The 27,218-nt window shown below is 43.7% G+C and overlaps 1 protein-coding gene across 5 annotated transcripts; it reads left to right on the top strand.

Moving 5' to 3' along the window:
• Nucleotides 1-1,683: 1,683 nt before the first annotated feature.
• On the top strand, nt 1,684-25,896 carry upf2 (UPF2 regulator of nonsense mediated mRNA decay). 5 transcript variants are annotated; one of them, XM_034673367.1, is made up of 22 exons: nt 1,684-1,777; nt 3,912-4,298; nt 4,451-5,230; nt 5,335-5,495; nt 5,583-5,774; nt 5,860-6,003; nt 6,117-6,220; nt 6,362-6,447; nt 6,586-6,694; nt 6,775-6,888; nt 6,965-7,081; nt 7,232-7,621; nt 9,276-9,551; nt 10,508-10,691; nt 13,573-13,727; nt 14,552-14,656; nt 14,741-14,839; nt 14,989-15,168; nt 16,131-16,272; nt 17,238-17,358; nt 17,498-17,584; nt 17,630-19,424. In XM_034673367.1, exons 1-22 carry the CDS (start codon nt 1,746-1,748, stop codon nt 17,631-17,633), a joined length of 3,969 nt encoding a protein of 1,322 aa, XP_034529258.1. In that variant the 5' UTR covers nt 1,684-1,745; the 3' UTR covers nt 17,634-19,424. The 5 variants fall into 5 exon arrangements, 4 of the variants coding, with proteins under 4 accessions (XP_034529258.1, XP_034529260.1, XP_034529259.1 ...); XR_004629289.1 differs by lacking the exons at nt 17,498-17,584; nt 17,630-19,424 and adding an exon at nt 23,616-25,896 and having other exon boundaries at nt 17,238-17,413; XM_034673369.1 differs by lacking the exons at nt 17,498-17,584; nt 17,630-19,424 and adding an exon at nt 23,619-25,896.
• Nucleotides 25,897-27,218: the final 1,322 nt, after the last annotated feature.

Raw genomic sequence — 27,218 nt, 5'->3', positions numbered from 1 at the left:
GTAGAGAAGCTAACACTGGAGAAATGTGCTCCCTCTTCCTAGTTCTAGTCAATACTCGAGCTGCAGCGTTTTGAACTAGCTGAAGAATCTTTAGAGACTTATTGGGGCAGCCTGATAAGAGGGAGTTACAGTAATCTAACCTGGAGGTAACAAATGCATGGACTAGTTTTTCTGCGTCGCTCTGAGATAGGAAGTGTCTAATTTTAGAAATATTGCGCAAGTGAAAATAGGCTGACCTTGAGATTTGCTGAATTTGGGACTTGAAGGATAAATCTTGATCAAATAGGACTCCTAGATTCCTAGCCGAGGTGCTGGATGCCAGACTAATGCTGCATCAATGTGTTAAGACATCTAAATTATGTCAGCATATATGATGCAAAAACAAGCTTCTATCCACAGATCTTAACAGACTCTAGTTTTGGTAAACATGTTTACAAAACCCTGAAATAAGGGAATCATTTTGATCTTGTGCAGGCAAGATCTTATCTGGTGTCCACAATACACTGATCTCATGCACACAGGTTATCTTGTGTGCACAATTTTATTATAATGAGGATACAATAGAATATAACAGAATAGAATAGAATGTACTTCATTCATCCCCCAGGGGGAAATTCAGGATAGTTTATGTGCACGAGATAATTATACTTTGCTTTAAAGATAATAATAAAATGAGTGTACAAGATAATTTCAACTCCCTGATGTTCCAAAAGATTTTTTCTTTTACTTTTGGGCTCACATGATATTGACATCCATCCATTATCTTTATCCCGTTCAGAGTTGCGGCAGGGCTGGAGCCTCTACCAGCTGCCATTGAGCCACAGGCAGAGCAAACCCTAGACAGGTTACCAGTCCATCACTGGGCTGATATATGCATATGTGCAGAATATTGTTATCTTTTGCAAATTAGTCATTACATTGAGTGCACAATTTAATTATCTTGCTGGAAGTTATTATTTTGTGCACACAATTGAATTATCTTGTGCGGGCAACAACTTTATACTGTAATCTAGTGGGCACAAGTTATTGTCTTCTTTGTATAATATATTTTGGGCCAACAAGTTATGTTGAGGGCACAAGTAAATATATTGTAAGCACAGTTTATTATCTTGTGTGCATCATTCAGTTCTCTTGTGTAATAAGTTCACTTGTGTGCATGACATAAACTCCACAGTGCTGAACCCATTAAGTCCTAGGGAGCAACATTTTATTTTGTGTGCACAAGACATGAAAATAACCTGTGGGTACAACATAATTATCTTTTGGAAACTAGTTACCTTGTGTGCACAAGTTAATATCTTTTGCACACAATATAATTTCTTTTAGCAACAAGTTATCTTGTACACATAAGTTAGTATTTGGTGCGCACAGTGAAAACTTGTGGGAACAAGTTATCATCTTGTGTTTGAAATATAGGAAGTTATGATCTTTAACTTGTTGAGATCATGAACTTGTTCCCTTTTCTTTAACTTCATTTCAACTTGAATTCAAACGTTTGATAATTAGCGGCCATAAATACTGCCTGTCGATGTGACACATTTGTAACGTACAAAAATAATTATGGATTTCCTTATTCGATTATGAGAATCATTATTTAAAATTACTGGTAAAGGTATGGTCTTGAAATTACAAAAATATCATTTTAAAATAAATAAAGTAAACAAGTGTTTTTATTTCCTGAAAGGCATGTTGTACGACACCTGCGAGCAGGGGTCCTATTACTGCTCACACGGAAACCAGAGCTAATGACCGATGTTTGTTATGCTACAAGTAGCAGGTAAAACCTTTCTAATTACTTCCTTTTTACACGACAAAGACAACTTTTGGGAAATGATTTGAAGTCTTCTTGACATTTAACTTATATTAGGACGACTTTATGCGACCTAACGCGTTTAAAACATGAGTTTATATCAGAGTCAGTGAGCGAAAATAACTGGCCTGGCTAGCCGCGCTAGCTGTAGATGCTAACTCTGTTTTTATGATGAGCGTTAAACGTTGGAGCCGTTACTGTTAAAAATAACTGACTGTTTCCTTTAATACTAAAATAAAACTAAAAAACATTTATATATTAAACTAGGGAGATATATTTGGTGATAAAGCTAACCTAAGTAGCTTAGCTTTAAGGGCTAGCAGGCTAACGGGAGCTGCTGCGTGGGTGTGTTGTCAGACTCTAAACGATGAAATACTTCCTTAGAATTTAACTTTCAGCCTTTTTGTGTTTAATATTTCCTCCAAACATGCATACATATATATTTATTCTCCTTAATGTTTATAAATGCATCTACAAACAACAAAGGGTTAAAACCTTTAATGTACACTGCAGGCACAGGTGCATGCATGAACAACAACTCAGGACAGAAACATGGAAATGAAATCAATAGTAATATAAAATCAATAATTTAAATTGTACCATAATAAAATGCTTCATTTTAATGCTTTAATCTTTGACTTTAAAGGCTTTTATGTGGCACAGAAACTCATTAAAGTTACACAAAACTTAAGTTTCAGTTTCAAAGTCAAGAAGTCACTCTGTTACTGTAAAAATAAAAAATATAATGATTAATAAAAAATAATAACACATGAAAACAGAGACTTGACAAAAAAAATCTGACATTTTAAGCAATTTTTTTATATATATAAAAAATAATATTATGCACAAAAATGATAATTAAGGGATTGTATTATCTATGTGAAGAGGATTAACCCCACTGAAGACAATAATTAAATATTTAGATATATTAATTAAATATATAGAAATATATTTTATGGTGTGATATATACTTTTCACAATTCACAAATTAAAGGCAGAATTTTGACTTCAATCTCATAATTAACAAAATAACATTTCACCTTAAAAAAAATAATAACTTCTATAATTTTTTGTTTAATTCAAACATGTAAAAACTGACTTAATTGCTTGATTTGGGTGAAGTGGTAATTGAGTCCTATTTTCTGTTGCAGTGTATGAGACATGATGACCTCAGAGAGTTATTTGTGTGACTCCTTAACAAAGTGAAAGTGCTCGTCAGAAACCGTAAATATTGTGGTGGATGAGCAAAAGCTTGAAAGGCTGTAAAAGTTACTGACAGGAGGATTATGGCCAAGCTGTCGTCTTTGATGGACATTTCTTTCCTATATATATTCTTGTTAAATTCTTGTTCTGTACACCTTCTTGTTTGCTGCTGGAACTCCATGAATTTCCCCGTTGTGGGACGAATAAAGAAGTATCCTATCTTATCTTATCTATCTTAAAGTTTGACAAATTAGTCCATTTGATTAGAGTTTATTTTGTTTCATCTTCTTCCCCCTGCGCTCTCTCAGTCTCCTGCTCTATCCACTGTCCTCTCCTCTCTGAATAGAAGTATAAAAGCCCCAAAATAAAACTTCTATGATTAAAATTAATTAATTGTATGACATAACCGTTAAAATAAAACTTTAAATTGAATAAATTCTCAGAGATGTTTTGGGTCAGAAAGAAAAGTCAGTTTACAACAATCAAACTGATTTGGTCACACCAATTTAACAAAGAGTGATTTAACATTTTATTATCGTGATCTTTTTAGGATCATAAAATATTTTGAATACAACAGATTTCCCACCTACTGGTAAATAATCAACCATTCATTAATCAATTTAATGATTGAAAGCTAGTTAACCTCGATTTAGACTGTTTTTTTTGTTTTCAAAAATAAAAAAGAGCATATTTTTTATGTGTAATAACTCTTTATTTACATTTAAGATTTGTTTTATTCTGCTGCCATTCTTTAGATTTAAGTATTTAATGTGATACTAGAATAACAGAATCCATGTAACTGAAAATAGTGATTGGTTTTTTAAGATCTCATCTTTAATGCCTCTTGAAATGTGTTTCCTGTGTTTTTAAAAGTCTGCTTCCTGTCGTCTCTCCTCAGTATGCCTGCTGAACGCAAGCGCTCAGTGAACATGGACGAGAAAGACGTTTGCTCCTTCAGCAGCAAGGACAAGGACAAAGAACGAGACGGGGACCGGGACCGGGACCGGGACCGGAGGCCGGGATCCGCCCGAGACAAAGTGAAGGATGAGGCCAAGATGAGCGGAAAAAAAGACAGCGGGAAGGAGGAGAAGAGGAAGCGCCTTGAGGAGGAAAAGAAGAAGAAAGAGGAAAAGGATCGCAGGAAGAAGGAGGAGGAGAAACTGAAAGCAGAGGAGGAACTGAAGAAGAAAGAGGAGGAGGAGAAGAAACAGCAGGAGGAAGAGGAGAAGAGGATACAAGAGGAGGAGGAGAAAAGACAGCGGGAGGAGGAGGCGGCGCTCCTGAAGTAAGTCATGGGGGACTTAAAATAAAACCACGCCAATCAAACTTCTCTTTCTTTCTTTCTTTCTTTCTTTCTTTCTTTCTTTCTTTCTTTCTTTCTTTCTTTCTTTCTTTCTCTTTCTCACACACCTCTTCTGTTTGTCTTCATCTCTGCAGAGAAAAGGAGGAGGGGCACCAGCTGCACCAGGAGGCCTGGGAGCGCCATCACTGCAGGAAAGAACTCCGCAGCAAGAACCAGAACGCCCACGAGGGTCGACCTGAGGAGGCCTTCTTCAGCCGCCTGGACTCCAGCCTGAAGAAGAACACGGCCTTCGTCAAGAAGCTGCGCACGCTCACCGAGCAGCAGCGAGACTCGCTCTCCAACGACTTCAACTCCTTGAACCTCAGCAAGTACATCGGCGAGGCCGTGAGCTCCGTCGTGGAGGCCAAGCTGAAGATCTCTGACGTGGGCTGTGCCGTTCACCTCTGCTCCCTCTTCCACCAGCGCTACGCCGAGTTCGCTCCGTTGCTCCTGCAGGCCTGGAAGAAGCACTTCGAGGCCAGGAAGGAGGACAAGTCGCCCAACGTGAGCAAGCTGCGCACGGACCTGCGCTTCATCGCCGAGCTCACCATCGTCGGCCTCTTCACGGACAAAGAGGGTCTGTCTCTTATGTACGAGCAGCTGAAGAACATCATCAGCACCGACCGCGACACGCACACCCACGTCTCTGTGGTCATCAGCTTCTGTAAGCACTGCGGCGACGACATCGCCGGTCTGATTCCTCGTAAGGTGAAACTGGCGGCTGAGAAGTTCAGCCTCACCTTTCCTCCGAGCGAGATCATCAGCACAGAGAAGCAGCAGCCTTTCCAGAACCTTCTGAGGGAGTACTTCACCTCCCTCACCAAACACCTGAAGAAAGACCACCGAGAGCTGCAGAACACCGAGAGGCAGAACAGGTAGGGACAGGTTTGACTTGATCAGACGATATTTCATCGATACAGGCGATCCATTAAACTGATTCTTTTGTCACTGACTCTAAATCTGTGTTTCTCCTCTTCAGGCGTATCCTACATTCCAAAGGTGAGCTGAGCGAGGACCGACACAAGCAGTATGAAGAGTTTGCCACCTCCTACCAGAAGCTGCTGGCTAACACTCAGTCTCTGGCTGATCTGCTGGATGAGAACATGCCGGATCTGCCTCAGGATAAGACCGTGCAGGAGGGTAGGTGACCTTCGATCTTCTGAATTCAAGTCTGTGTTTTTAAATACGTCTTTAAACATTCTGTTTCTCCTCTCCTCTCTTATTAAGAACACGGTCCCGGGATTGATATATTCACCCCCGGTAAGCCCGGAGAGTACGACCTGGAGGGAGGCATCTGGGAGGACGAGGACGCTCGCAACTTCTACGAGAACCTGGTGGACCTGAAGGCCTTCGTCCCCGCCATCCTCTTCAAGGACAACGAGAAGAGCAACCAGGGCAAAGACAAGGAGGACGCCAAAGGTATGTTTTAATAAATCCTCTAAAGGAGGAAGAAGAAGGAGAATCACACAGAGCTTTATTCTGACTTTATGTGTGTCTGGTTCAGGGGAGGGGAAGGACTCAGCCAGCACCACTGAGGAGCTGGAGCTGGAGCTGGAGGCTCTGGACATCACGGACGAACCTCTGGAGCTAGAGGGACCGGACGAGGCGGAAAACGAAGAGCTGGCTAAGAAGTTGTTGGATGAGCAAGGTAAAGATAACACCTCTGTGTTTAGACCATGTCTCCATTGACTCATGCAGCACTTCAGTTAATGCTTGTGGAAGTTTTAGGAGTGCTAAGTCTTTTCTTGTTTATGTATCTAGAACAAGAAGACGAGGAGGCAAACACAGGGTCTCACCTGAAGCTCATCGTTGACGCCTTCATCCAGCAGCTCCCAAACTGTGTGAACAGAGACCTCATAGACAAGGTGAGGAGGAACACACAGAATCAGAATCTGCCTCTGTGTGGAGATAACTCGATTCTGGAGATTACAATAATTAATGTCAGGTTCCTGATGAGTGAAAACGTTTCTGTCTTTGTTTCTAAAAGTTCTGTGTTGACTCCTCAGGCTGCCATGGACTTCTGCATGAACATGAACACCAAGTCCAATAGGAGGAAGCTGGTCCGAGCCCTCTTCACCGTCCCCAGACAGAGGTAAAACCGCCTCTCTAATACCTTCAATCTCCACCAGGGGGAGCCACCAGCACAGCTTATAACTGACTCCTTCTCCTCCTTCTCCTCCTTCTCCTCCTTCTCCTCCTTCTCCTCCTTCTCCTCCTTCTCCTCCTGCAGGCTGGATCTGCTGCCCTTCTACTCTCGCCTGGTGGCAACTCTTCACCCCTGCATGTCTGACGTTGCTGAGGACCTCTGCTCCATGCTGAAGGGAGACTTCAGGTTTCATGTGGGTCCCCTGTTTTAAAATGTTCTCTCATTCTTATACAGCAAAGTTGAATTCTTCTTGATAATCCGTTTGTGTCACAGATTCGTAAGAAGGACCAGATCAACATCGAGACCAAAAATAAGACCGTGAGGTTCATCGGGGAGTTGGCCAAGTTCAAGATGTTCACAAAGACGGACACGCTTCACTGTCTCAAGGTGTGTGAGAGATCTGAGGCTCTGTTTCCTCTGAGCGTTGTGATTCAGTTACTGACTCGTGTTTGTGTCGTGACAGATGCTCCTGTCAGATTTCACACATCACCACATCGAGATGGCCTGCACTCTGCTGGAGACCTGTGGCCGCTTCCTCTTCAGATCCCCTGACTCTCACCTGCGCACCAGCGTCTTACTGGTCAGTAAACATCATCGACAGCAGGAGAGGACGATGAGGAACATGAAGCTGATTAAAGAGAATGTTTGACTGTAAACATGGAGGCAAACGTCACACATGTGGAGCAGATATTTGAATGTTTCCTGATCTTTGGTCCCGTGTGTGTTTCAGGAGCAAATGATGCGTAAGAAGCAGGCGCAGCATCTTGATGCCCGCTACGTCACCATGGTGGAGAACGCCTACTACTATTGCAACCCTCCGCCCGTGGAGAAGACGGTGAAGAAGAAGAGGCCTCCGCTGCAGGAGTACATCCGCAAGCTGCTCTACAAAGACCTGTCCAAGGTGACCACGGAGAAGGTGCTGAGGCAGATGAGGAAGCTGCCGTGGCAGGACCCCGAGGTGAAGGGTTACCTGATCTGCTGCATGGTCAACATCTGGAACGTCAAGTACAACAGCATCCACTGCGTCGCCAACCTGCTGGCCGGCCTCGTGGCCTACCAGGAGGACGTGGGCATCCACGTGGTGGACGGGGTGCTGGAGGACATCCGGCTGGGCATGGAGGTGAGAGGAGGAGGGGGGAGAGGTCTACATGTGAACTCTGCTGTCTTAACAACACTTATGTAACATCGCCTCAGAGAGAGAGAGGGAGAGGGGTTAGAGAGAGGACGGGAACAAAAGCAGCAGCTCATCTCCTCTGACGGGTCTGACAGGAGACTGACTGACATGTTGTTACTGTCACTGAAGTGAAGAACAGTTACAGTCTTCAGGACATGAACACGAGTCTTTACACACCTGTTCCTCTTCCACATGATTGAATCGCTTCAAACCAGAACTACTGTTTTTATCCAGACGCTCACTCTCATCCAACAATCTGTCACACGGATATTTTACAGCTCCTGTGAGTTCATGACATATCATGGCGCTCCAGTCACACCTGATTCAGCAGCTTTCCATCCTGTTTATTATTTTATATATTAGTGACTGACACAGATACATAGACAAACTGAAGACAGCCATCCCAAGCAAGTGACTTAGTGTTTGTAGCAGAGGCTAATTTGCAACTCCCGTCGCTACAAGAGCTTTTGAGAAAGTGAGATATTAAAACAGTAAGTTCAAATAAAAAAGAAAAGGCATGACAAGTAGAGAAAGATATTATAAAACACAATTGGCAGTGACAAAGCAGGTAGAAAATCAAACATTGTGCAGGTTAAACCAGGATTTGATGACTCCAGGATTTGGAAGCTGTTTGTTCTGCTGAATTAAACTTAACAATCAGCACTTAAAGCTGCTCTGCTGGATCTGCTGCAGCTCTGTTGGCTCTTTTTGTGTCTGCAGAAAGGCTGAGGGGCGAGTCCTTTTAAAGATTTGAGCCCAAACTTTACATAAAGGAAATCAGTAAAATTACTGAAACTTAAAACGCCTTGATGTCTGGATTGGATTATTGACTCGTTTGAAAGTATCATCGTGTTTAAAAATAGAGAAGCACAGTTAAGTGTTGAGCAGATTCTTATCATCTTAAAACAGATTATCCATCATGTCTTTGCAAAATATTTTTACATTAGCACGGTCCTGCTCACTGTTGGACACCAGGAAGAGGAGTTGCTACCTTGGCAGTAGCTAATAGGGATCCACATAAATAAACACATACAAAAAAACACAAAATAAGAATTTATTAAAATAAAAACAAAAACAAATATCAAAGGAAAGCTTCAAATTTGATATTTTGTGCTTTAAAAAAATACTGAAATTATTGATTATTTACTTTCTCTTTAGATTAGTTTCAGTTCTACACTGAAAAGGGGAGTTATAAGTAAAATGTCAGGGCTTTGTGATTCAAATATATTTACCTGCAGAGATTTAAATTTTTGCAGCTTTTTGGATTAATTTAATTTGATTTTTTAAGTTATATTTTTGAGCATTTTTGCCTTTATTTTGATAGGACAGCTGAAGAGAGACAGGAAACATGAGGAGCAGAGAGCGGGGGAAAGGCATGCACATAATTTACCTGATAAAATATGATGTCACTGCGCATTTTAAAATAACTCATGAGCATGTTCAATAGTTTGAATAAGCGCCTCCAGCAACATCATAAAAATACTTTCTTGTCTGTGCATCAGAGATAATAATCCGATGATGTAATATCCTGAGTAAAGAGACTCAGAGTGTAACAGAGAGTTTATTTGACTTCTCTAAATGTTGTTTTGTATCCTCGCAGGTCAATCAGCCAAAGTTCAACCAGCGCCGCATCAGCAGCGCCAAATTCCTGGGCGAGCTCTACAACTACCGCATGGTGGAGTCGGCCGTCATCTTCCGCACCCTCTTCTCCTTCATCTCCTTTGGGATCAACCAGGACGGCACCCCGAGTCTGCTGGACCCTCCGGAGCACCTGTTCCGCATCCGCCTGGTCTGCACCCTGCTGGACACCTGCGGGCAGTACTTCGACCGCGGCTCCAGCAAGAGGAAGCTCGACTGCTTCCTCATATACTTCCAGGTGGGTTCTGGAGCTTCATCTCAATGCTGCATACATGCCTTTTGGTCCAACGCAAGAATCTCCATCTTTAACGTCATGTTCTTACATATTTTGGGATCTTAATGACGATTAGTGTAAACATTTTTTAAATACTGAGCGTGCAAACAAGAAACGGTTTAATGCATGACATTAAAGTTCTTGTTTTGATCACTCAGGCTCAGATTGTTAGTGTCTAAGATCCTTTTTAAGATCCAAACACAGCCGTTAGTCGCTCTCCTCAAAGACTCCACACTCTGCTGATCACAACAGAGACTTTGCCTCTTGTAGAGCACAGGAGATGCTGCCTTTATTTCGTGTGTTTGTGTGACTGTGGGGTTAGAAATGGTCAGCACGGATCAGATGCGACATCGTGCAACAGAACATATCCGAACTGATCGACGCAGCGGTAGACACAAAACTCCTGTGACTGTTTTTGTCAGCGGGGGCCGGTGGCTCTGACACGGTGATGTAAGAGCTGTTTCTGCTGAATGATCTCACTCTCTTAGAAAAGGTCCGTCTCTCTAAGAACCTGTTTCTGAAATGCTGAGTGACACTTAGAATAACAACCTGAGCCTGTTGGGGACAAAAACAAGAAGTTTAAGTGGACGTTATCTAATTTGGTGGAGTGTGAGTGAAGGGATTTGACGCCTGTATCTCTGCTGTCTTCTGAAACTTTACCCAACTTTTTGCACGTTATTTAGAACCCAGAAGTGTTAAAATCAGAGCCTAGGTTTCAAAAACCTTTAAAAATAAAGCCTCTTTCACATGTGGGACTTTTAATTCTTAAATTATAACCCCTGGACCCTCCTTTTTGCTCCTCAGGTCTTCTGTAAATTATCTCATGAATGCTTTATTCAGTTTTTAATGTGTAGTCAACCTTCAGCTGTCAGTTCCTCTCACATAAGATATAAATCATTGCTCTTGTGTTTTTTCTGCAGCGCTACATCTGGTGGAAGAAGAGCATCGACGTCTGGACCAAAGACCACCCGTTCCCCATCGACATCGACTACATGATCAGCGACACCCTGGAGCTCCTGCGGCCCAAGATGAGGCTCAGCTGCTCCCTGGACGAGGCCACCAAGCAGGTCACGGAGCTGGAGAAAGAGGTGCTCATCAAACTAGGTGAGAGAGCTCGTCCCAAAGGTGACGTCTGTATCCGGCCCGTCTTCAGGTGTGAAGATGTGAGCGTGTGCGGCAGCCGGTCTCACAGGTCGAGCCGCTCTCTGTCGTCCCGGCTCAGCAGCATTCCCGGCTGTGTAGGAGGAAACACACACACATACCTGACAGGAGCAGTCACCCAGAGAGCCCGTCAGAGCTTTAAGAGTCATTAGGGATTCAATTAATGATGTCAATGATCACTTTAACACTGATGGATTAGTCTCAGACACAAAGGTTGTTTATGTTTTTTTCTGAGTTAAAAATACATTTTATTTTTCACTGACTGTTTTTTAAATCTTTAGCTGTAAATTATTCCTCAATACGAAGACAACAAACACTTCCTCCTTCAGCCTCTCACACTTCAGTGTTTTGGGAGTTATGGTAAAAAATGTAAAGTTATGAAATGGATTACAAAAACAAGCGCGTTGAGATGATCAACATTTTCAATCCAGATTAATCACATATTTAATCCCAGGTTTGAAATGTCATTATTTTGCATTTCAAACACTTTTAAATCAATTTAAACAAAGTAAAGCACTTCTTTTCTTTGAGTCTTGATTTAGGAATCAAATGAATGCATGAAATGAACTTAATAATCTCGACTGTTTGATTTATGATTCACATAAACGGCGCTCTGCTTCAGCAGCGAGGTCTGAAACCAGGATTTAGAGAGAGGAGACGGCTTCAGAGGGCTGATTCTGTCAGGGTTTATGTCTTTTTTATGATTATTATGAATTAATTTAATTTAATTTTATATTTGACCTTTATTTAACCAGGAAATAAAAACCCATTGAGATTAAAAATCTCTGATTTAAGTGTAGCAGAACGAAACAAGACGAGTGAGAGACAGGACAACATGTGAGCACACCTAAGAGACAAAACAGAGACGAGCAGGAACAAACAACGTGCTGCAATAACAAAGGTTGAGGAGGTTAACAGGCTGTGAGAGTGTGTCTGTCTTTGTCTCTGTATGTCTCTTTATATTTAAAGATTAAATATTTTTTTTAACCTTTATTTAACCAGATGAGACCCATTGAGATCAAGACCTCATTTACAAGGGCGACCTGGCCAAGAGGTCAAACTAAGTAGCACAACTCAACAGCATGGAGCATATGTACAGACAGCATGTAGAAGCAATCAATAATTTGAAAGTGCAACTTATTTGAAAATAAAATGCAATTTGTGATTACAAAACAGCATTTAAAAACACAGGCACTGTTCTGGGGTCTGTCCTTCATTTAAGATGGACCTAAAGGTGTCCAGTGAGAGAAGACCTGACAGATTCAAGTCCTTCTGGAGTTTATTCCAAGCAGTAGGAGCAGCAGAACTGAAGGATCTCTTACTCTCTCTCTTACTTATAAATAAATAAATAAAAATGAAAGAAGATAAAGAGGTAAGGAAAGTAAAAAATATATATATATTAAAATAAAAACAAAAAAAGAGAAATAGTTATGTATGAAAGTAAGAAATGAAATAAGTACAAATGAAATAATAAATAAGATAAACAAATAATAATGATAATAATGATAAATGATAATATAGTAATACATCCTTTATGTCCTTTTTTAAGGAAGTTCCACATGTAAGATATTAATAGATAAGCAGGAATGTGTGAACACAAAGAGCAGCACATTAACAAAAGAACAAAACAAAAGAAAAACCTGACGAGTCACTCGTCATGGAACGAAGACTTCCTCCAAGACTCGAAACAAACAGAAACAAAGAGAAACAAACAAAAACAAAGAGAAACAAAGAGAAACAAACAGAAACAAACAGAAACAAACAGAAACAAACAGAAACAAACAGAAACAAACAGAAACAAACAGAAACAAAGAGAGGTTTGAGTTTCCCACTCTCCAAAATGTTAATCTGCTCGCTTTGGGACACAATCTGATGTTAGCTTAGCTTGAAATACTTGTGTGGTGTTCAAATTCAGTTCCACACAAAATGCAGATCACTTCTGATTCAGAACTTAAACGTATCAAGAGTTGATAATAACACAGGTGTGAGCTCTGCTGCTGAGTAGAGTCAGGATGTGAGGATGAAACCGTGCAGAGAGAGAGAGAGAGAGAGAGAGGAGGAAGCAGGAAACATGAGCATCAGCCGGTTTATCTCACGCTGCAGCCCGACAGAGAAGCAGGAACATCAGCTTTATTTTACAGTTTCAAGGTGTCGACGAGGAATGTGCAGAAAAATGTAAACAGCAGCTCCACCCTCCGAGAGAGAGAGAGAGAGAGAGAGAGAGAGAGAGAGAGAGAGAGAGAGAGAGAGAGAGAGAGAGAGAGAGAGAGAGAGAGAGAGAGAGAGAGAGAGAGAGAGAGAGAGAGAGAGACAGAGAGAGAGAGAGAGAGAGAGAGGGAGAGAGAGAGAGAGAGAGAGAGAGAGAGAGTGAGAGCGCTAGAGAGAGAGAGAGAGCGAGGGCGAGAGCGAGAGTGAGAGAGAGAGAGAGAGAGAGAGAGGAGAGAGAGAGAGAGAGAGAATTAGTCTTCATCAGAGAGAGAAAGTGATTGATGAGAGTGACGAACAGAGCAGCCATTGTTTCACCTTTCTTACTTTAACCCGGATCCAGCATTCCTCAGTCCTCCAGTCACACAAAGACCGGATCTTCAGCCTCGGCCACCTGCTCGACTTCATTTCTTCACCTGAACACAAAAGTTACACAATGAGGATCTTAATTAGCTCTCATTACAATCAAACAGGTCTGGAGACATTAACGAGACGATTCCTCCCTCAGAGGAATGTGATCTATTTTTAATTCAGGCTCTGATGGATGTCATCATTAATCTGTCACACATAATCATTATTCTTTCATGTGAGTTTCAATGCGTGTGTGTGTTTCTCAAAGGCCTCGCCATGGAGAAGGACGGCCGCTCCAGCGCCATGAGCGAGGGCGACGGTCTGGACGAGGAGGACGACGACGCCGATGACGACGAGGAGGGCGGCGCGGAGACCGAGGAGCAGTCGGGCAACGAGAGCGAGATGAACGAGCAGGAGGAAGACGTGAGTCGCTTTGTTCCCTCTTCATCACATCATCCTGTTTGTCCACTCCACACTGACGTGGTTACTGCTCACGCACAACGACTCCACAACTGATGTTTACCTTAATCACAGAGTCCGTCCCTGAGGTTTCTTAAAGAGTGGACAAGCCTCTGAAACTGATTCAGAGCGCCTCAGGTATTTAAAGGTGGAGTCTGACATGGAGACTGGTTTGTGATGGATTCAACTCTCTCCTCTCTTAGACCCTGAACTCCAAACAAAGACAGACAGAAAGGAAAATACACTCAACTTCATCTCTCCTAACATCCGTGGATTCATTAGATCTGTTATTAATTCATATTAATATACAATATTTTTGTACTCTTTAAAAATAATGGAATCTGGATCAGGAACCACTAAAATTGAAACGGTACCTGACCCTACCTGTGAGTCTTGTGGGGAGGTTTACTGTAAACAGATCACAGTTGAGCTTCAAGTCTTAAAGTCTGCTGTGTCAGCTCTCCACGCCTCTCCATGCAGGATGTTTTCATAACTCTGAGCTGTTTTCTCCTCAGCACGAATGTTATCACACACAAAGACTAAACTCACAACAACATGTCATCACTGTTTGTTTTGGGAACAGAGAGAGGGAGCAGTAATTTATGTTTTCATGGGATCAGCCGGATTATCTGAAGGAGAGTCGTTTAACTTTCATGACTCAGACTCCAGGATTACGCTCCTGCTCGTCTTTCACTGAGGAATCAATCACAACACTCTGTCCTCGGTTTAAACCGTGAACCCCTGACGCATGTTTCTGGATCTGAGCTGTGACTGTTCTGTTTCCACAGGAAGGATCCGAGAACGAAGAGTTGGAGAGAGAGGAAGAGGAAGAAGAGAACACCGACTACCTGACCGACTCCAACAAGGAGAACGAGACGGATGATGAGAACAACGTGAGTCTGAGAGACGTTCAGTCGTAGACCCTTGAAACCCTGAGAGGTGTGAGCGTTAAGATTTAACTTTCATTTCATGTTCAGGAGGTCACCATCCGAGGGGGAGGACTGAAGCACGTGGCCTGTGCTGAGGACGAGGACTTCATTCAAGCTCTGGACAAGATGATGCTGGAGAACCTGCAGGTAAGACCACGTTCTGCTGCTCACCGTCAGAGGATGTGGTTCAGATATCAAAGGAGTTAAAGGCGACCTTAGAGTCTGAGATACCAGAATGTTCCTGGTCTTCTTGAATCAAACCTTTAACTCTTCTTCTGTGTTTTTCGTCTCTGCAGCAGCGCAGCGGCGAGACGGTGAAGGTTCACCAGCTGGACGTGGCGATCCCGCTGCAGCTGAAGAGCCAGCTGAAGAAGGGGGGCTCCGGGCAGCCGTGCATCGGGGAGGGAGACGCCAACGCCGACATCTCGGACACCATGCAGTTTGTCATGCTGACACGCAAAGGCAACAAGCAGCAGGTAACGACACGAAGGACGACCCCACACGACTTAGACTTAGACCAATGACATGTCAGATGTTCCTGTGACCGAGTAAAAACAAAGTCTCTCTTTCCTCCTGAAGACTTTTGGAGTTTGTCTGAAAGTTTTCTCGTGTAGATTTGTGACTTTAATCTCAGGGAGTGTCAGATTCTTAATTTCCTTGTAGATTGAGAATATTTTGGAGTATCAGAGCGTCGAGCAGTGCAGCTTCTTTACAGAAAATAAACCTCACATGAGAGAGAGGGAGTTTAAGATTTTATAAGGAGCGAGGAGCGGAGAGCGAGCAGACGTGAGAGCTGGTTTTACGCTTTCTCTGTCTCGTACAGAAACCTCCCTCACACCCTCGCCTCAGTCGGACTGAGCACAGGAATAATATTGACTCTGGACTTGTAGCTCTGTGTGTGTGTGTGAGAGAGAGAGTGTGTGTGTGTGTTTAAGAGTGTGTGTGGAATGTGTGGTTTGAGGTTTTGAGGGCAGAGGCTGGTTTCTCGGAGCTCCGGGCGTGTCCGTCTTTTTCTCCCAGTTAGAGGTTTAATGGAGCCTTCGGTCCGCACGGCCTCACTGTGTTTCATGGACGGCTGCCAAACACGCACACACACACACATAGGCAACAAAATAAATAAGAAATGAAAATCTCTTCTCTGGAGTGAACACAGAATATCTTTGTGGGTGTGTGTGAGAGGTGCGTGTTCAGGAAATGACTTCTCACCCTCTGTAAACACACACAGCCTCACCAGGTGAATGAAAGCAACCTGTGTGTGTGAGGCTGTCCTGACGACGCCGACACACTGACTACATGCTGCTGACTGCTAACAGGCACTGATGGGGGAGGACATGTTTGAATGTGTGGTAGATAAAATATACGGATTGTGTCCTTCAATTTTCAGTGTTTTTGGTTATTAGTCCCTGACCTTTAATAAGTCTTGTTTCTGTTTTAACAGTATAAGATCCTGAACGTGCCGCTGTCGTCTCACCTGGCTGCAAACCACTTCAACCAGCAGCAGGCCGAGCAGGAGGAGCGCATGAGGATGAAGAAACTCACTCTGGACATCAACGAGAGGCAGGAGCAGGAGGACTATCAGGGTACAACACCATCAATCTTTATTTATACAGCACCAAATCACAACGTTCTAGACCGTCCTCTATGTTCTATTATCAACAAAAACCCAACATCAAGACCGGATCAGATCCAGTCCCCTCTTCCAGACAGGACTCAGTCTGATCTCATCTTAATCCACCATGAGCAGAGCACTTTGCAGCATTTAGCAAGTTACAGTGGCAAGGACAAACTTCCTTTAACAGGCAGAAACCTCCAGCAGGACCAGACTCATGTTAGACACACATCTGCTGAGACCGTGTTGGAGAGAGGGATAGAGGGATAGAGAGAGAGAGGGGGAGACAGAGAGAGAGAGGGGGAGACATGGAGAGAGAGGGAGACATAGAGAGAGAGAGGGGGAGACATAGAGAGAGAGGGGGAGAGAGAGAGGGGAGACATAGAGAGAGGGGGAGACATAGAGAAAGAGGGAGAGAGAGAGAGAGAGGGGGAGAGAGAGAGAGAGGGGGAGAGAGAGAGAGGGGGAGAGAGAGAGAGAGAGAGAGACCAGAAGAAAGAAAGAAAGAGGAGAATAAATGGTGAAGGAAAGGACGGGATAAGAAAAGGAGACATAAAGGATGAAGAAACATGGAAAGAACAAAGAGAGTAAGAAAGAAAGAAAGAAAGAAAGAAGGAAAGAAAGAAGGGATGAATAACAGACCCAAAAAAGGAATCTACAGCAGAGATCCAGAGGAACCTACGAGACAAGGGAGCTCAGGGACTCCAGAAAGGTCTATGGTTAGTAACTTTAATGGGACAGGAAGAGTTAAAGTGAGAGACAGGCAGAGAGAGGAGAGAGAGGGAAAGACAGGATCCCAGTGTGTCAGTCTAAGCCTATAGCAGCAGAACTAAGACTGTTATTTATCGGTTTTGATCCATCGTAGAAAAACTGAACGAGCGTTCATTAACAGGTTTGTTGTTGAACTTTCTTCTTCTTCACGTGTTTGTGTTTCAGAGATGATGCAGTCGCTGGCTCAGCGTCCGGCTCCGGCAAACACAAACCGTGAGCGCCGCCCTCGCTACCAGCACCCGAAAGGCGCTCCCAACGCCGACCTCATCTTCAAGACCGGAGGAAGGTGAGACAAGAGCCGTGAAGCCCTGACGCGCTCTCTCTCTCACACACACAGAGCAGTATGTGTTATCGGGGATGGTCATGTGTGTGTTTGTGTGTGTGTGTGTGTACTGACGCCGCCTCGTCGATGTCTCTTTGAACAGCCTGAAAAAAAACAGGAGTGAAAGGCAAGAGAGGAGAGACAGGCAGGAGAGACAAGACAGGACAGAGAAGCAGGAGAGAAGCAAGAGTTAGACCAACGAGTAGAGAGATGATGAGATGAAGCTGCAGCAGAGTTAGACCAACAAGTAGAGAGACGATGAGATGAAGCTGCAGCAGAGTTAGACCAACGAGTAGAGAGATGATGAGATGAAGCTGCAGCAGTTAGACCAACGAGTAGAGAGAGATGATGAGATGAAGCTGCAGCAGAGTTAGACGAACAAGTAGAGAGAGATGAGATGAAGCTGCAGCAGAGTTAGACCAACAAGTAGAGAGATGATGAGATGAAGCTGCAGCAGAGTTAGACCAACGAGTAGAGAGACGATGAGATGAAGCTGCAGCAGAGTTAGACCAACGAGTAGAGAGATGATGAGATGAAGCTGCAGCAGAGTTAGACCAACAAGTAGAGAGACGATGAGATGAAGCTGCAGCAGAGTTAGACCAACAAGTAGAGAGACGATGAGATGAAGCTGCAGCAGAGTTAGACCAACGAGTAGAGAGACGATGAGATGAAGCTGCAGCAGAGTTAGACCAACGAGTAGAGAGATGATGAGATGAAGCTGCAGCAGAGTTAGACCAACGAGTAGAGAGATGATGAGATGAAGCTGCAGCAGAGTTACACCAACGAGTAGAGAGACGATGAGATGAAGCTGCAGCAGAGTTAGACCAACAAGTAGAGAGATGATGAGATGAAGCTGCAGCAGAGTTAGACCAACAAGTAGAGAGACGATGAGATGAAGCTGCAGCAGAGTTAGACCAACAAGTAGAGAGACGATGAGATGAAGCTGCAGCAGAGTTACACCAACGAGTAGAGAGACGATGAGATGAAGCTGCAGCAGAGTTAGACCAACAAGTAGAGAGACGATGAGATGAAGCTGCAGCAGAGTTAGACCAACAAGTAGAGAGATGATGAGATGAAGCTGCAGCAGAGTTAGACCAACGAGTAGAGAGATGATGAGATGAAGCTGCAGCAGAGTTAGACCAACGAGTAGAGAGACGATGAGATGAAGCTGCAGCAGAGTTAGACCAACAAGTAGAGAGATGATGAGATGAAGCTGCAGCAGAGTTAGACCAACAAGTAGAGAGACGATGAGATGAAGCTGCAGCAGAGTTAGACCAACGAGTAGAGAGATGATGAGATGAAGCTGCAGCAGAGTTACACCAACGAGTAGAGAGACGATGAGATGAAGCTGCAGCAGAGTTAGACCAACAAGTAGAGAGATGATGAGATGAAGCTGCAGCAGAGTTAGACCAACAAGTAGAGAGACGATGAGATGAAGCTGCAGCAGAGTTAGACCAACAAGTAGAGAGACGATGAGATGAAGCTGCAGCAGAGTTAGACCAACGAGTAGAGAGATGATGAGATGAAGCTGCAGCAGAGTTACACCAACGAGTAGAGAGATGATGAGATGAAGCTGCAGCAGAGTTAGACCAACGAGTAGAGAGATGATAAGATGAAGCTGCAGCAGAGTTAGACCAACGAGTAGAGAGACGATGAGATGAAGCTGCAGCAGAGTTAGACCAACGAGTAGAGAGACGATGAGATGAAGCTGCAGCAGAGTTAGACCAACAAGTAGAGAGACGATGAGATGAAGCTGCAGCAGAGTTAGACCAACGAGTAGAGAGACGATGAGATGAAGCTGCAGCAGAGTTAGACCAACGAGTAGAGAGATGATGAGATGAAGCTGCAGCAGAGTTAGACCAACAAGTAGAGAGACGATGAGATGAAGCTGAGTTAGAAGAGGAGTTTATGTTCAGTTACACTTTATAACACTTTGAAGGAGTTTATTAAATATAAGTTATTTTTTGTAAGAACCTCTGAAGTGTGTAAATAAAGAGAACTGATGTTTTTCTTTGTCAGACTTTAAAGCAGCTTGTGGTTTTTCTCTTTGATGTTAGTTTTGAGGTTTAGTTTGATGCATCTCCTCGAGGGTCGGCTTGAAGCTGCAAAAACAAAGAAGTATTACAACCAACCAAGAAAACATGAAGGCTAAAAGTCAGACTTACATTTGCATGATTGAGGAAACAGCTGATCAGACGGGGAGGTGGAATGCATGAGGCTGAAACGACTCTGCAGAAACCAGGAGGTGGTGTCACAGAGACCACATCCATGTTTCTAGAGTTACGCTTAAAGTAGTCCCCGACAAACTCACATTATGTTTGATTAAACTCAGCATGGAGCGGCTGTTTGAGGCGATAACTGAGTCTTTAAAGAACAAAGATAGAGACGATGTCACGCTGATGTAGCAGCTGCAAAATCAGAAAGACTGAATGAAAGATGTTTCTGATATTTCTGATTCAAGACCTTTTAAAGTTGCTTCTTCCATTAATTTTGTCGTGCTTTAAAGACAGAAACCTTTGAGTCCACAATGATCTGAGTCATGTCATAAGTCTGTTACTACATACTTTCAGTCTTCTAGACCAGGGGTTCCCAAACTTTTCAGCCCCGACCCCCAAAATAAAGGTCCCAAAGACTCGTGACTCCCCCTGTCCCTCAAAGTGATTTAATGTGTCTTCATTTAGCTGGTCTGCAGAAAATCACCCTCCCTATATGAGCATGTGTCTGTGTTTCCTGTGTGTTCTGAATGAACCTGCTGCTACTGATGCTTTAGATCATTAACTGTTCACTGACTCTAAACTTAGGAGTCATCTGGAAACAAAGAAAGACAGAAAACTCATTACACTTTATATTTTCAAGGTTTTATTTCAAGTTTAGCGACTGTTTGTGTCGATATTTTTTAATATAATATATAAAATCTACTATTTTTAGATCACTTTAAAAAAAATAATAATCTGGAAGACAACTCACGACCCCCCAGGGGGTCCCAAGCCTCACTTTGGGAACCCCAGTTCTAGCTCAGCATAGTTTGGGTAAAATGCAACTCTTTGGTTTGCAAATGATCTTTGAAATGAACAAACATCAGAGCGACATTTAAGACACAACTCAAAGAAGATTCAACTTTATTCTGTCTCATATTTGACACATTTCTTCCAGAATAATTCAGTTTTTTAATCTGCAGGACAAAAAAAACAGTATTTTCTATCTTCAAATATTACAAAGAAGAAAATTTGACTTAAATCTAAAAAGTTTTCTGCATTTAATCGAGATAAAAACGACGTGTCTGTGCTCCCAGACGTGAAATAGATGGAGATAAATGTGCAGAGAGAGAGCAACACTCAGAACGACAGAGTTAGACTCCACCTCCCTCAACTCCATCAGGTCCATGAAGAAAGAGAGAGAGGAAGAGATGTAGGAAAGAAGAGAGGAAGAGATGAAAGAGGAGAGGAAGAGATGTAGGAAAGAGGAGAGGAAGAGATGTAGGAAAGAGGAGAGGAAGAGATGTAGGAAAGAAGAGAGGAAGAGATGTAGGAAAGAGGAGAGGAAGAGATGTAGGAAAGAAGAGAGGAAGAGATGTAGGAAAGAAGAGAGGAAGAGATGTAGGAAAGAAGAGAAGAAGAGATGTAGGAAAGAGGAGAGGAAGAGATGTAGGAAAGAAGACAGGAAGAGATGTAGGAAAGAAGAGAGGAAGAGATGTAGGAAAGAGGAGAGGAAGAGATGTAGGAAAGAGGAGAGGAAGAGATGTAGGAAAGAAGAGAGGAAGAGATGTAGGAAAGAAGAGAGGAAGAGATGTAGGAAAGAGGAAAGGAAGAGATGTAGGAAAGAGGAGAGGAAGAGATGTAGGAAAGAAGAGAGGAAGAGATGTAGGAAAGAGAGGAAGAGATGTAGGAAAGAGGAGAGGAAGAGATGTAGGAAAGAGGAGAGGAAGAGGTGTAGGAAAGAGGACAGGAAGAGATGTAGGAAAGAGGAGAGGAAGAGATGTAGGAAAGAGGAGAGGAAGAGATGTAGGAAAGAGGAGGGGAAGAGATGTAGGAAAGAGGAGAGGAAGAGATGTAGGAAAGAAGAGAGGAAGAGATGTAGGAAAGAAGAGAGGAAGAGATGTAGGAAAGAAGAGAGGAAGAGATGTAGGAAATAGGAGAGGAAGAGATGTAGGAAAGAAGAGAGGAAGAGATGTAGGAAAGAGGAGAGGAAGAGATGTAGGAAAGAGGAGAGGAAGAGATGTAGGAAAGAGGAAAGGAAGAGATGTAGGAAAGAGGACAGGAAGAGATGTAGGAAAGAGGACAGGAAGAGATGTAGTAAAGAGAAAAGGAAGAGATGTAGGAAAGAGGAGAGGAAGAGATGTAGGAAAGAAGAGAGGAAGAGATGTAGGAAAGAGGAGAGGAAGAGATGTAGGAAATAGGAGAGGAAGAGATGTAGGAAAGAAGAGAGGAAGAGATGTAGGAAAGAAGAGAGGAAGAGATGTAGGAAAGAGGAGAGGAAGAGATGTAGGAAATAGGAGAGGAAGAGATGTAGGAAAGAAGAGAGGAAGAGATGTAGGAAAGAAGAGAGGAAGAGATGTAGGAAAGAAGAGAGGAAGAGATGTAGGAAATAGGAGAGGAAGAGATGTAGGAAAGAAGAGAGGAAGAGATGTAGGAAAGAGGAGAGGAAGAGATGTAGGAAAGAGGAGAGGAAGAGATGTAGGAAAGAGGAAAGGAAGAGATGTAGGAAAGAGGACAGGAAGAGATGTAGGAAAGAGGACAGGAAGAGATGTAGGAAAGAGGACAGGAAGAGATGTAGTAAAGAGAAAAGGAAGAGATGTAGGAAAGAGGAAAGGAAGAGATGTAGTAAAGAGGACAGGAAGAGATGTAGGAAAGAGGAAAGGAAGAGATGTAGTAAAGAGGACAGGAAGAGATGTAGTAAAGAGGAAAGGAAGAGATGTAGGAAAGAGGACAGGAAGAGATGTAGTAAAGAGGAAAGGAAGAGATGTAGGAAAGAGGAAAGGAAGAGATGTAGGAAAGAGGACAGGAAGAGATGTAGGAAAGAGGACAGGAAGAGATGTAGGAAAGAGGAAAGGAAGAGATGTAGGAAAGAGGACAGGAAGAGATGTAGGAAAGAGGAAAGGAAGAGATGTAGGAAAGAGGACAGGAAGAGATGTAGTAAAGAGAAAAGGAAGAGATGTAGGAAAGAGGAAAGGAAGAGATGTAGGAAAGAGGACAGGAAGAGATGTAGTAAAGAGGAAAGGAAGAGATGTAGGAAAGAGGAAAGGAAGAGATGTAGGAAAGAGGACAGGAAGAGATGTAGGAAATAGGAGAGGAAGAGATGTAGTAAAGAGGAAAGGAAGAGATTTAGGAAAGAGGAGAGGAAGAGATGTAGGAAAGAGGACAGGAAGAGATGTAGTAAAGAGGACAGGAAGAGATGTAGGAAAGAGGACAGGAAGAGATGTAGGAAAGAGGAGAGGAAGAGATGTAGGAAAGAGGAGAGGAAGAGATGTAGGAAAGAGGAGAGGAAGAGATGTAGGAAAGAGGAGAGGAAGAGATGTAGGAAAGAGGACAGGAAGAGATGTAGGAAATAGGAGAGGAAGAGATGTAGGAAAGAGGAGAGGAAGAGATGTAGGAAAGAGGAGAGGAAGAGATGTAGGAAAGAGGAGAGGAAGATATGTAGGAAAGAGGAAAGGAAGAGATGTAGGAAAGAGGACAGGAAGAGATGTAGGAAATAGGAGAGGAAGAGATGTAGGAAAGAGGAGAGGAAGAGATGTAGGAAAGAGGAAAGGAAGAGATGTAGGAAATAGGAGAGGAAGAGATGTAGGAAAGAGGAGAGGAAGAGATGTAGGAAAGAGGACAGGAAGAGATGTAGGAAATAGGAGAGGAAGAGATGTAGGAAAGAGGAAAGGAAGAGATGTAGGAAAGAGGAAAGGAAGAGATGTAGGAAAGAGGAGAGGAAGAGATGTAGGAAAGAGGAAAGTAAGAGATGTAGGAAAGAGGACAGGAAGAGATGTAGGAAAGAGGAAAGAAAGAGATGTAGGAAAGAGGAGAGGAAGAGATGTAGGAAAGAGGACAGGAAGAGATGTAGGAAAGAGGAGAGGAAGGCAGAGCCAGGATGAGAAGTCTGCAGCTCAGCCTGATGAGTTTAGACATCCGGTGTTTCAGGAAGTGCCTGTCTTTTACAAACAGTGTCTAATCTAGTCTGGTTTCAGGTCTTGACTGTGGCTCGGCCCGTCTGCAGTAAATGTCTGCTCTCTCCTCCAGGAGACGCTGATTGGAGTCTGGGCGCAGGCTGAACGAGCGAGCGAGCAAGAGAGCGAATGATCGAGCAAAAACAGAGAGAGAAAGAGAAGATCGGAGGGGACACCGGTCGACAAAACGGGACGAGTCCTCCAGACTCCAGCTGACAACCGGCACAGACCAAAACCCGCTGACCTGAACGCCCACTCTTAACGAGGCTGAAGGGGTCCCAAATCCAAAGGTGGAGAGGCAGAACCAGGAGCTGGAGGTCAGAGGTCAGGGGTCACACACCATGGCTCTCTTTCTGTTTTTTGTCTGTTGCCTGAGACGATGACAGAGATCACAAACTGTCTGGACCAGAGAACGAACTTCACAATAAAGACGACTGAACTCCTGAGAGGTCGACTGACGGCGTGACAGACGGGAGGGGGCGGGACGAACGCACGCAGCGCCTCCTGCCCACCCAAAACACTGACTCATATTTAGGAGTGAAAAACCTGCAAGTGGACGATACTTACTCAAGACTAGAGAGGAATACTTTTTGTTTTTTGGACTCTTTGGAGAAATACGGGGAACACGTTTGATCGGACGAAGATGAAGACGGCGAGGAGAGGAAGAGTTTCTGTACGTGAATGATGTGATTGAATGTCTGATGATGTGATGGTCTTGTTCTGGAGGCTTGTGTTGCATCAAAGCGGCGTCACTGGGATAAACAAAGGAATACAACCTGTAGCAGCTAGTTAGCTTAGCATAAAACCAGCCTGTATTTAAAGATGGACGACGTACCTCCACCTCGATAAACGCTCAAAAAAGGGGGCTGGAATCTTGCACATTTAGATTCTGCACTGAAGGAGGCGGAGCTGCTAAATTAAGCCCCGCCCCTTCCTCTAACCAGAACACACCCCTCGGGTGGGTCCGGTCCACACCAGATCAAGTTCTCGTGTCGGTTTGAAGCAGACTCTCACGGTTTACAGAGAGTTCACTGACTCTTGTGTTAGTGTACGCTGCTGCTGGAGTCTCATTGGTCGACAGAGCTGTCAATCATGATGCCACGCCCCCTTTTTTAAAGCATCTAATCGCCGATTTAAACCAAGCTACTAGCTAAGAGCTACTTAACGAAAGAAACATGTATTTAGTGTTAAAGTTAGGCGCATCTGTTAACATGGAGGAGGCGGGGCTTATGAGCTACACTGCAGCCACCCAGCCACTAGAGGGAGCTCTAAATGCTTTGGCTTCACTTTGAGGGGAGTTTTTACGTCGTGCACGTTTTCATACAGCTGATTTGTGCGATTAAGGCTTTAAATATTTACTAAATGACACAAAAATATCATGTTTTCTGCTTTCCTCTGAATGTTTGTCAGTTAGCTAATCATGTTAGCTCCTCTTAGAGAATTAGCGTTAGGGGAAACAACTTTACCTGCTCTAACGAGTTAGCTAAGATCAATCCTGGAAGCTAAAACACACTCATCAGCGCTATCAACGCCTCTACTACCTTTAGAATACAGAACACACACGTAGTGGGGGAAGCTGTGGATGTTTTGGCTTCACTTTAAGGGACCTGTCGTGTTGTCCATCTTTTTATATATGCTAGTAAAATCTATGATGGAGACCGGGACGTCAACGGTTTGAATCCCTGCTCTTGTGCTTCGTTAAGTTCAAAGATGAAACCTTTTCTTTCTTGTTTGTTTAAGAGGAAGTGTCGTGTTTTGACGAAGAGGTTTCAAAGTTATTCGGCGAGTGTTTATCAGCGTCTGACACGTGAAACGTTGACATGTTTGAGGTGCAGGTTGGTGGATTTGAGGACTCTGCAGAGCTTCATGACAGCGAGGACCATGATTATCAAACTGCTGCTGAAAAAGAAAGTGACACCTCTGAGTTACACACCCCTCCAAAATAAGAGTCTCACATCCTGTTAGCTTCTAATCCAGCAGCCTGATCACTGAAGGACACCTGAGTGTACATAGATCCACGTTTCTCCAGCTTTTACCTGCTCGTGTTTGTTTTAATCCGAAGTCTGTCGAGCGGCTTTATTCTCTTTGATTTGATTGGTGAAGTGTTTGTGGTTTTTGGACAAACATAACCGTGTGCCTGAGAGACTTTAATGATTCTTTTCCATGTGTCCGTCGAGCTTGTTCAGACGGATCGATATATTGGATGTGTGATCTGTTGCATGGACCCCGTTCCTGCAGCGCTCTGTGTCGTAGTGAAGCGTCCAGTCTTTGCTCTGTGTGTAGATCCAGGAGGAACCAGCTCACGGCTTTGTGTGTGTCGGCTCATGAAGATCACAATAAAAGATTTAAACGTATCACTGTAAAAAAAAAGCTCTCATGGTGTGTTTGTGGTGTTTGCATGCTTGGAGAGGGCGCGGCTGTTTGTTGAGGTCTAATTACACGCCGGGACACTCAAGTATGTCCTCATTTCCTGCCCGGTCGCTCCTCTAAACACGACGTTGGTACGACGCTGTAAACACGCCTGAGCTGAGGAGCTGTGGACCACACATTCCCGACCCCCCTACCTCCTTAAATGGACCCTGATACCTTCAGATCATTTATCAGAGATACTTTAAAGAGTCTCAGTTTGCAGCTTCACACATTTAAGAACAGAATATAAACACATGAAGGTTATACAGGCATGATTGGGTCTCCGGTTTGAGAGTAGACGCCCCATGTACAGAGTCTGCATTCCTCATTGCACCCACAATCATCCCCGGTCTCCCTTCCCTCACTTCCTGTTTCTCTGTAAAGTTGTCCTTTCAAAATAAAAGCCCAAAATAATCTTCAAAACAACAGCCAGGTCCTGGTCTTGGCAGCGTCTCCTCCTGAGGGATAACAGAAGCGGTTTATGATCCCTCCAGCGAGCTCTGAGTTCTCCTCCTGGTTGGACCTCCAAAGAAAGGACACTAGGATGCATCCTAATCCTCCAGATGTCCTCTCTCCTGCCGCTCTTCAGAGGAAACTTCTTTCAGCTGCTCGTGTCCGAGGTCTCGTTCTTTCGGTCACTACCTGAAGTCTGTGAGCGTAGCTGAGGGTTGGAACATGGATGGAAAGCTTTGCCTTCAGACTCCCTCCTTCCCTCTACACCACAAACACTCCAGTACGAAGACTCCCTCTGCAGCCAGAGGGAACTGCTCCAATGCCTGCTGGAGGTCCTGGTCTGAAGAAGCCAACAGATCCTCATCATCTGCACAGAGCGGCCCCCAGTCCATAAACATCATGTTCAAACCCTCACCTGTGGTCTTAAGCTTTGAGCAGAGACTGAAGATAGAGATCTTCGAAAGGTGTTTGGCTCAGGAGGTCAGAGATCCAGAAGGAGGTCAGACTAGAGCTTGGACTCCTTTGCATCCAAAGGAGGAAGTCAGGAAGTTTCAGACATCTGATGATGGATGACCAGACCTTGAGCTCACTGCTATCAGACCTGGGTATGCCTCCAAATCCCCCAGGAGGAGCTGGAAGACGTTACTGGGAAGGGGGCTGTCTTAGTCAACTTGCTGAGCCAGCTGCTGACACAACCTGACCCTCGATGAGCAGAAGAAAATGGATGAACAGATGGAAGGATGAGAGAGATCACCCAATAAAAGAAACACTGATAAGTCCTCTTCAAGTCCGGCTCTCTCACTCTCTCTCTTCA

This window comes from Notolabrus celidotus, chromosome 21, assembly GCF_009762535.1.
Source record: "Notolabrus celidotus isolate fNotCel1 chromosome 21, fNotCel1.pri, whole genome shotgun sequence".
Classification (NCBI taxonomy): Eukaryota; Metazoa; Chordata; class Actinopteri; order Labriformes; family Labridae; genus Notolabrus; species Notolabrus celidotus.
The sequence above is the reverse complement of the archived record's forward strand: the minus strand, read 5'-3'. Positions and strand labels throughout refer to the sequence as shown.